Consider the following 10,147-nt stretch of genomic DNA (forward strand, 5'->3'; position numbering starts at 1 on the left):
AAGCTCACGGCCCGCAAGATGTCCATCTTCTAAGCTGTTAGTAGCCCATAGCCCCATAGTTCATAGTCCAAAGATTGTATTGATCCATAAGTGCATGTAAATAATTCTGCTCACTTCACAGCCTTCAAATGCTACGAGTGTAGAGCTTCTTGCACTTCAAACATGGTTTTCCTCCAACTCAAAAGTTTCATGTCATTACTCTTGCTTAAAACTCGTTGGCTTTATCAAACACGGTACCGTTTGCTGGTTCCTTGCTCTACTGCACTTAGGAGCAGCTTGCGGCCAGCAGCGCCACGTGCGCCTTCACCACCTTGGCCGTCTGTTCCACGGCCAATCGGGACTCAGCAGCAGCGATCCAGTCCTGCGAAACCTGCGCGGGGAGGCCGGACAGACCCTTCATCTCCACGATCGCCTTTTCAATGTCGCCTGCCTTCAGAGCGAACTCAGCACGGGACAGCACGGCGTCCGTGTCCTTGCCTTCGATCGGGCCTCCAGGCGGGATCATCAGTAGCGACAGCGCCGTGCCGAACGCCTGGCCAATGATGCCGCTGTTCTCCGGCACCAGAGCGGCCCGGTGGCCAACAGACTTGACCACTTTGAAGCGCTCCTGAAGCTGACCCACAGACGGCGCGCCCTGCTCAACCACTTCCTGCGGTAGCGACTTGACGGCCGCCTCGATGAACGGGTCGTTCCTCGCCGCCTCGCGTAGAGCACGAATCTCGCTGCGCAGCGGAGCCGCAGCCTCCACACGGTCCGACAGAGCCAGCGCCGCCATGGAAGCCTTGTGAACGCGGTGGCTGAACGCCTCGTACGTCGACGAGCTGTCCAGAACCGTGCCAAGCGCGCGGAGCTCAGCGCGGTAGTTCTCCAGCTCCTTTACGCGCTTCTCACGCTCCTCCGCCAGTGTCTTCTGCATTTTCTGCGTCGCCTCCTCAAGTCGTTGAGCGTAACGCTGCTCGATCGCCTTACTCTCACGAGCGAAAGTGCGCTGCACCTCCGACAGCAAACTCGCACGCTGCTGGCTCACGTTGCGCGCCAGATCGTCGGCGTATTGCTTCTTCAGAGCATCCATCTCCTCGCGAGACTGACGAGACAGAAGCTCCTGCTGCAGACGCAGCTCACGGGCAAGCAGTTCCTTGTGCAGCTCATCCTGACGACGTAGCACCTCGGAGCTCTTCTTCTGGGCGTCCTCCTCCATGTGGCGGAGCGACTCCAGAAGACGCACAGCCTCCCACTTCGAGCGGTGCTTCATCTCCGTTGCCAGCTGAGCCACGCGGATAGCCAACGCGTTCGCATCAAGCTCCTGCAACAAGATCAATGTTAGCTATCAAACCAGTAGTAGTGCAGCAGATTTTGTAGGGCGTACGTTGAGGCCAGACAGGTACTGCTTGTCCATCTCGGCAGCGGCCGCGTCCGACTCGGCCTTCAGCGAGCTGAGCAGGCCGTTCTGCAATAAATAAACAACATAATTGTGAGTAATCTACGGTATACAACCGCACGGCCAAGCCACGCAACGCACCGTGGTGGCCTGGATCTGCTTGTCCATCTGACGGCTGAGGTGTTCGGGGCTGGCCTCGCCCGACAGCTTGGAAATCTCCTCACGCGCCTTGGCCGTGGCAGCGTCCACCTTCTTCTCGACAACAGTGGCAGCGCCGGCCATAGCCGTGACCACCTTCTTGACATCCTTCTTGACAACATTTTCAACCTTGTGAGCCTTGGACGCGACGCCGGCCACAGCTGACTCTCCCTTCTTGGCCTCCACCTCCTTCTTGAGCTCAGCGACCTTCTTCTCAGCCTTTTCCACCTTTTTCTCGGCCTTCTCCAGCTTCTTTTCCACCTTTTCGGCCTTTTTCTCGTCCTTGCCCTCCTCTTTGAGCTTGGCGACCTTCTTTTCAACCTTCTCTGCTTTCTTCTCGGCCTTTTCCATCTTCTTCTCGGCCTTCTCAAGCTTCTTTTCCACCGTTTCAGTCTTTTTATCGTCCTTGTCGGCCTTCTTCTTCTTCTCTTCGGCCTTTTTCTCAGCCTTTTTCTCGGCCTTTTTAGCCTTCTCCGCCTGCTTCACCTCCTGCTGGGCCTTGTTAATGGCAGCGCTAAATTCTTCGGGCGAGCGCTTTACAGGAACCACAGGCGGCTGTACCACTTTCTTGCCCAGTACCAGTTCACGGAACTTGATCCAGCGCGCGTCATCCTTGAGCGCGGCCGGGTTCCACTCCGGGTTCTGCTTCACGTACACGGCAGTAGCCGCAGGAGTGGACAGCAGTCCGAGCAGAAGCAGCTTGGGCAGCGACGATCCTGTGCTCGAATCCGCAGCAGCCGTAGCAGGGGTCGACTTAGCAGGCGTTACGGGCGCACCGTTGCTCGGCGGCTTCGCGGCTGGCGTCGGAGGAGCCGACTTGGGCACAATCGGGGCCTTGGGCGGCACGCTGAATGCACGTCGGGTCTGGCCGGCCACGGCGCGCACTGTACGAGTCCTCGAGGCCAGCATCTTTGTCGTTTTGGATGAGCGGCTACGAAAGGGGAAATCGCAAGGCGAACTATTGAGAAATTTGTAAAAGTATCCTTTTTAAGTACACAGTATTTCAAAAGATACCGGTAAGTTTGCGTTAAGTGTACTGTACACTTAACGTAGAAACTTATACAAAGGAGTTGTTTTTATACATGACTGATAGAAGTGCGCCAGTAAGTTGCGCTGATGGTGCTGCTGGGCAAGCGCTCTCTTCAGCGCCTGGTGGCGGAGCGCAACATCCGCTCGATCCTCTTCCACCTCACACCTGCGACAGCGGAGAGGGCGTTCCTGCGAGAACCGGGCGTGGAAAATGTAGGCATGCGAATTATGGGAGGGATCCCGTCCAGGTCGTTATTGACACATATCTGCGTTGGCATTTGCAGGCGGTTCAAGCGCTCAAGACGTTGGTGACGAAGGTTTACGCTACGTGGAAAGATTCACTAGGACTAACCAACATACCGACTTGATGCAGGCATGGCTACCGTCTAGGATTCATCGGTGACGCCAGGACGAGCTACGCCAGCGCGCTTAGTGCATTCCACATCGTTCACGACGGCAAGATGAAGGTGCGCTATAATACGGTTATATACACCAGTCCGCCCGTCTAACTAGTTGCGGTAAAAGAACGGTGTATCAGTGTACGAGATAGCTTCGAAGGAGCTGAAGGTGCCACTTAATAGGACACTGCTTGTGACAGAAGCGACGCTGTCGGAAGGCTCGGCCAGCGGCGCAATTTCAGTTGCATTGCCAGAGCAGTCGGAGGGCGATAAACCACAGCCACTTCTCGCACAGTTTGCAACAGGTAGGTGGACGCTGACACTACGACAGTGTTTACACTCCACTTTTTAATATTTCTTTTGTGCCCTGAAAGAATTGCTGAACTTCGACCAGTGCCTTGACCCCGCTGGCCGGTGCTTCGGTCCTTTCCGCGTGTTGTTCTCTCAAGTATTTTACGAATCCGCGCTCTCGTTTGCTCTGGTGAATCTCAAACCGATTGTGCCAGGTTTGTGATTAACGATTGACGCGTTTTCGCTCATATCCATCGTAAACCAATAGTGCTAAACTGCTTCATGGTGTAAAATGCTGTAGGTCATATGCTTGTTGTGCCGAAGCGGCCGGTTGCTCGCTTCGAGATGCTTGATGTAGACGAAGTGAGCGATCTGTGGACCGCTGCTCAAGTAAGTTTAGTTTTATAGTGTTGGCAACGCGCAACAGCATCAGCTAACGGCGCACAATTCCCATTTTCTCGCAGCTTGTGGGCAAGCAAGTGGAGCGGTATTACGGCGCATCTTCCCTGACATTCGCGATCCAGGTGCAACTCTTTCACGTTTAAACGCAAATGTTTATCTTCGCACTGACATCTCGAATGCATTTGTTCTCTCAGGACGGTAAGGAGGCAGGCCAAACGGTCAAGCACGTACATATCCACGTGATCCCACGCACCGCTCACGACTTTGAGCGCAACGATGACATCTACACGGAGGTATCGCTTCAACATTTCACAACTTGAGAATTATCACATCAGTAGCTTACCTGCTTCATTACCCGCAGATCGAAAAGCACGAGCATGCTCTGCAAGTCGACAACGAGACGCGAACAGCTCGCTCCGAATCGGACATGGCCATCGAAGCTGCACAGCTTCGCCCACACTTCTCGTAAATGCGGCTCATCTCGTTAAGTTGCTGCAGCATTTCACTCGAAGTTGAAGCTGTTTCGACCAATCACCGCGCTTCAAAAATATCCTCAATACTAGCCTCATCTTTGTCCATCATCACAAGGGAAACCCGCATCATTCCCTGATTCGCGCACACAGACGGGATGACCATCACTCCCGACGAGGCTTGGAGCCTCGCCTGCAGGCGCTGCGACGCCCTCGTGGCGCGCCATTCGCAGCTCTCCTTCATCCTGGAGAACGCGACGGGTGTACACCTTACGCTGGACAAAACCCTGCTGCACAATGAGCAGCTCGGCGAGAGCTGGCGCGTCTCCAGCCACTCGGGAGTCCTCCCAGCGCTTCAATTTACCAAGATCCGCACTAAAAACGCGTTCAAGCGACAGCGTCTGCCCTTCGAGTTGTGCTGCGTCCACTGTGACGCTAAAGTGGCATCTGAGGGGTTCCTGGATGAACTGCCGGACGAGTCAATGCTGTTGCTGGACTCCAAAGCCTGTTCTTGTGTGCTGGACAAAAAATTCCCGTACGGGATGGCTGGGGGTCCCACAGCGCGGAAATGGGGGCTTCTTCTGAAACAACTACAGGAGATGCAGCTTCCTCTTAAGATTTTTAAAGTTCAAGAGTTGGTCGGCGAGGAGAGAGTCCAGAACGTGCAGGAGACAGAGGTGCTGTCCGTGGTGCATCCCACGGTAGCCACGATTCGAAGCCACTTCAACCCCAAGGCGAAGATGTCCAAGTTGAGACGGTATCAAGTGGAGCTGACGATCTCGGCGTTGCTGGAGAACACGATCGTGTATCTACCTACTGGTTGCGGTAAGACGTTGGTGGCAATCAAGGTGCTGGATGAGATGAAGTATCTGAATCCGAACAAGTTGGTGGTGTTCTTTGTGCCCACGGGGCCGTTGGTGTCGCAACAAGCTGCGTATATCCGACGCGAGTCGGGTTTCCGGGTGAAGGGGCTGTCTGGGCAGCATGGACGCACTGCGGCGGCAACAAGTGACCCGATTGAAACCGATGGAGATGTTGATGCTCTGGTGGTGACGCCTCAGTACTTTTTGAATTTGCTGTTCAACAACCGCACAAAGATCACGGATTATTGTGTGATGGTGTTCGACGAAGCACACCACGCTACTGGAAACCATCCGTACTGTGAGTTATTGCAAAAGGTGGCAACAGTTGATCTGCGAACTCGACCACACATCCTTGCACTGACGGCCTCGCCATTCGGGGAAGGAGTGCGCGAGACATCAGGCCAGACAGCGCTGAACAAACTTGCCCAAGTATTCAACGCTGTGGTCAATGCCCCAACAATCGCCGCAGAAGACCTGGAGGCAAGTTTTATCCCGAAGGAAGCGCAATGGGTCACTGTACAGGAAACCGAGCACGAACGCAAGCTTCGGGAAGGAATTAAGCGCTACATCGAGTCGTTTTATACGCAGGTTAGAAGATTGATGAACGGACAAGTGATGCCATTCGAGACGAACTATGACACGGATGACATGGAGCTGTCCCAGTTCCTAGCAAAACTGCGGATCTTACGGGGACAAGCAGAGAAGATGGCGACGGGAAATAATGCTGACGTGAAGATGACTGGAGTCGAGAAAAGTAAACGACCATTGTCCGATCTTGAGTTGATTTTCAAGCATTTGCTGAAAGTGGCATCATCCTTTTACAACTTAAGTATTCACGGTGCTGCAACTGTTGCTGAAGCACTGCGTCGCATTTTCAGCGAACTGGAAGTTGCAGAAACCAAGAAGGGGAAACGTACTTTTGTGCTGGTGGAGCCAGCATATCGTGCTATCATGAGTCCAGCACTGGTTAACTTTCCTCTCGAAACGTTTACTGGGACGGACATCTCCAATCGTGTCCATCTTGTTGCCGAGTGCATTCGAAGGGCTCACTTCGACCACAATTCACGTGCAATTGTGTTTGTCCGCCGTCGTAAAACTGCGATTCTGCTGGCTAAGGCGATGGAAGCGTTGGATGTGCTGCGCGAGCTCAACCCCACGCGTTTTGTTGGACACAATTCGTATGAAGGTATGTCGTGGGAAGAGGAGCAGCGACCGACGTTGGATCGGTTTCGACAAGGGCGCATTCGTCTCTTGGTTGCTACTAACGTGCTCGAGGAAGGCCTTGACGTGCCGGAATGCTCCTTGGTTATTCAATTCGATGGGGTGATTGGAGTCACGAGTCTCATTCAAAGTCGAGGTCGAGCGCGTCACCGAGACAGCTCGTTTATCATCTTCTGCTCAGCAGTGGGGAACGAGCGCAACCAACGACTTGTGGAGAATGAGAAACGACTGGTGTTGATGGCTAACAAGGCTGCTGCTAGACTGACGTCCAAAGCTACTGTGGAGGAGTTAATGGACAGTTATTCAGAAGACGTGGTTGTTGATTCTTCAGTTGGTGCGAGTGGAGAAACATCGGCGTTGGCTGCTCGGGCAATATTTGACGCAATGGCTGAGAACGCGTACAACATCGTTCTAGGTGGCGTATTTATCGGTGCTGACAAACAGCTGCAACAGGATATCCTGGAACGGATTAGTGAGTTTGCTTCAGTCAGAAGAGCAGATGAGGCCATTGGACTATGCACTGTTGCCGCATCTCCTGATCAAAACATCTATTCGTCCTACAACTCGCTGTGCTCCAGCGTCGACTTCTTCATTCACGAACAAGCGCTCTGGATGCGCTTTGAAGCTGATGACATCGAGAGAGCAGCGAGCAGGACGGTCGCCGAAAACATCCCTAAAGTCGGACTGCATCGTGGATTGATGACTCCAGAAGGTGCTTTTATGGAACTCGAGAGCTTTGGCGACGTCAATAGGTCACCGGGTGACATTGAGATGGCAGCAGATGCGCTAATCGCAGATTTTGGCTATCGCCGTGTGGAGTTCGATTTGCGAGCGCTGAACGAGCCGTTAGTGTGGTTTGATTTGACTCCTTCGGCTGGAAGCGCTGCGTCTGTGTACCTTTCATTTCGACTACCTCCTTCGTGTTACATCGAAGAAGAGCGTGAATGCAAGGGGTGCCAGTCACAAGCGCTTGTTTATCGCTTAATATTGCCTCGCTCGGATCAGTTATCTACTCACGTATGGAATCTTCGCGTGTTTTTCTCGAAGCTTGGGATCGAAGTCCGCGAAACGAAGATACGGAAGGCAGACGGAAGAAGTACGCCTCCCACAAAATTACATTTTGCGTTTCCAGTAGCGTATGCTCTGCAATGTCTCCTATCCGACTGCAGTTACTTCACGAACGGATTCCTGCCACCTGCTTTTTATGACGTTTTGACTGAACTTGACGAGAACGTCCAAGAAAAAGCACTTTTATCTTTTCGCGCGCATCCGAGTGATAGCAGTATTACGGATCAGTTTTCGAGCTACCTGCAAGATGAGCGTTCCATGCTGGAGGGATTATGCACCAGCCCGTCCTTGAATCCAGGCTCAATTGTATACGAGGTCATTGTGACACCTTCAAGGATCGTGTATTGTCCGCCCGATCCAGCGCCGAGCAATCGTGTGTTTCGTCACTGGGGGTCGGAGAACTTCATGTACGTGTACTTCCGTGATGACAATATGGAGCGTTTGGACTTCAGGTCCGGGACGATTTTGCAGCGCATTCGCAACGTATTGAAGAACGGGATTGACATTCCCCACGTAAGAGGTGGTCTTAAGTTCCGTTTCCTTGGTTGCTCACTGAGCCAAGTGCGTAACAGCAGCGCAATCTTCACACGGCTTGATCATCACGAAGTTCGCTCGTGGATTGGAGACCTTTCCCAATTAACCTCTCCGGCAAAGTATTTAAAGCGTTTGGGCCAAGCATTCTCTTCTACAAAGGAGACGTTCGAAGTCAACCAAAGTGTTCTTGACAACCCGGTGGAGGATATTGAAAACGATCAATACGTCTTTACGGACGGATGTGGCGAGATCGCTTTAGTTGGAGCGGAGAATATTGTGAGGGAACTTCAGCTCCCTTTTACCCCATCAGCTTTCCAGATCCGGCTTGGAGGTGCAAAAGGTGTTTTGGTGGTATCTGACCTGGGAAGGTCAAACATCCGTTGTGACGATGCCGTTGTGCTCCGCAAAAGCATGTCCAAGTTCACGTCCAACCACAGGGTGCTTGAAATAGTCGCATTTGCAGGCAAATCGGAGGCGTACTTGACTCGCCAGAGTGTTCTGATCTTGAATGATCTCGGGATAAACGAAGATGTTTTCATGGAGATGCAGGAGGAGTTTTTGAGTGATCTTCGCTCACTAATTGCATCAGATGACGGAGCATACTTCGAGCTGAAGGCTGTGCTGCCTCCGAGTGTTATTTGGTGGATTGACGTGCTTGTCCGTAAGCTTGAGGTCAAAATTCTGGCTGACGAATATCTGTCGTCGTTGGCAAGAACTATTTATCATTATCGACTTGCGAACACGGTGATGCGTGCCAGAATTCCCATAGCAAAAGGGCGTACTTTAATGGGCGTGGCAGATTTCACTGGGACTTTGGAATACGGAGAAGTGTTCGTGCAGTATTCCGAAACTGATGAGGAGATTGGAACTGATAGCTACGTGGTGCTTGATGACGTTGACGTTGCTGTTCATCGAAGCCCCTGCCACCACCCCGGCGATATTCGAGTTCTTCGTTGCAGAGCAGACGTACCGCCACAGTTACGCCAGCTAAAGGACTGCATCGTGTTCCCCTCTAAAGGCCCACGGCCGCATCCTGACGAATGCACAGGCGGAGATTTAGATGGTGACATGTTCGTTGTTATTTGGGACAAGCGATTGATTCCGTCCAGGACGCAAGTCCACGAACCGATGGCTTTTGACGAAGACACTGGAGGGGACACCAGTCCCCGAGGAGAGGAATACCACCAGTCAACGGATGACGCAGGTTTGGTTGATTTTTACGTTCACTCCATCCAGGACGATATTCTTGGTATTGCTTCGAACGCTCACCTTGCGCTTTGCGATTCATCGAATGATGGAAGCTTCGATGAAAACGCGAAAATTTTGGCACGTATCTGTTCCAAACAAGTTGACAGTCTTCGTGCTGAAAAAGATCTTGAGATTGTACGCAACTTAGCGCCCAAGAGTTATCCGGACTTCATGCAGAATAAGGATAAGCCGTCTTACACGTCGAAGAAAATCTTGGGCAAGATGTACCGCCGCTGTAAGGCCATTTTTGACACGACAATGACAAAGGGTGTGAGTCAAATGCCTATTCGTGACGATAACTTCCTGGCGTCTGGATATACTGACTACGTTAAGCAGGCCAAACTGCTTTATCGCCAGTACAAGTTGCGACTTCGAGCTTTGTTGCTCATGTCAGGAGCTCAGACTGAGGCCGAACTCGCGACAGGCATGATTGTGGAACCACAGAGCGAATACAAGGCCGACTATTTCCGATTTGGAGAGCAATGCAAGGACGCATTCTACGCTCTTCAAGCTGCATTCCGGTCCCAGTTCGACAGCGACACATCCACTCTTGCACCTGGCGAGAAGCTCAAGTTAGCTGCTGCTTGTTACTTTGTTACCCACGAAGACTCCGATGCAAGTACACGCTGTTTAAGCTTCCCGTGGATCGTGATCGATTTGCTGACAACGATCAAGACCAGCAACGCTGGCAAAACGCATTACAAGCTGTGGACGCCAGTACGCTTATCGGGGTATGCACAAACGATTCCAAAGCTGCAATTATGTATGTTAGCTGAGATGCTAACCAATACGGAAGAGTTGCTCGCGGACTTGTTCGATCGACTGGTGGCAGTGACTTCGTTACGCTCCGAGATGCCTGGTAACCTGCAAAAGAAAGAGTTTGATCTCCTTCTATTCGGGTCGTCTGGACTACTAACGTTTGAAAAGCAGTCGGACTTGGATGTGATGGTTTGATTGATGAACGGACAAGTGATGCCATTCGAGACGAACTATGACACGGATGACATGGAGCTGTCCCAGTTCCTAGCAAAACTGCGGATCTTACGG

General features: G+C 52.3%; 3 protein-coding genes across 3 annotated transcripts in view; 2 read left to right on the forward strand and 1 right to left on the reverse strand.

Moving 5' to 3' along the window:
* Positions 1-53: 53 nt before the first annotated feature.
* On the reverse strand, positions 54-2,551 carry PPTG_08773 (hypothetical protein). Its single transcript, XM_008903497.1, has 3 exons — positions 1,520-2,551; positions 1,367-1,447; positions 54-1,303 (listed from the first exon to the last, which is right to left on the reverse strand). The coding sequence occupies exons 1-3, from the start codon at positions 2,483-2,485 to the stop codon at positions 266-268; spliced, it is 2,085 nt and encodes a 694-aa protein (XP_008901745.1). The 5' UTR covers positions 2,486-2,551; the 3' UTR covers positions 54-265.
* A 122-nt stretch (positions 2,552-2,673) lies between these two features.
* Positions 2,674-4,165, forward strand: PPTG_08774 (hypothetical protein; the record flags this gene model as incomplete). The annotated part of the gene is made up of 9 exons (XM_008903498.1): positions 2,674-2,818; positions 2,890-2,909; positions 2,979-3,072; positions 3,131-3,308; positions 3,378-3,509; positions 3,596-3,684; positions 3,759-3,818; positions 3,891-3,989; positions 4,058-4,165. The coding sequence occupies exons 1-9, from the start codon at positions 2,693-2,695 to the stop codon at positions 4,163-4,165; spliced, it is 906 nt and encodes a 301-aa protein (XP_008901746.1). The 5' UTR covers positions 2,674-2,692.
* A 159-nt stretch (positions 4,166-4,324) lies between these two features.
* Positions 4,325-10,147, forward strand: part of PPTG_22392 (hypothetical protein) — a gene marked incomplete at its 5' end in the record, with an annotated part of 8,426 nt that continues 2,603 nt past the window's right edge. Inside the window, one exon of the mRNA XM_008903802.1 lies at positions 4,325-10,048. Coding sequence (XP_008902050.1) covers positions 4,325-10,048 — 5,724 coding nt within the window. The remainder of the gene's footprint in view (positions 10,049-10,147) is intronic.

This window comes from Phytophthora parasitica, assembly GCF_000247585.1.
Source record: "Phytophthora parasitica INRA-310 unplaced genomic scaffold supercont2.16, whole genome shotgun sequence".
NCBI classification, from domain to species: Eukaryota; Oomycota; class Peronosporomycetes; order Peronosporales; family Peronosporaceae; genus Phytophthora; species Phytophthora nicotianae.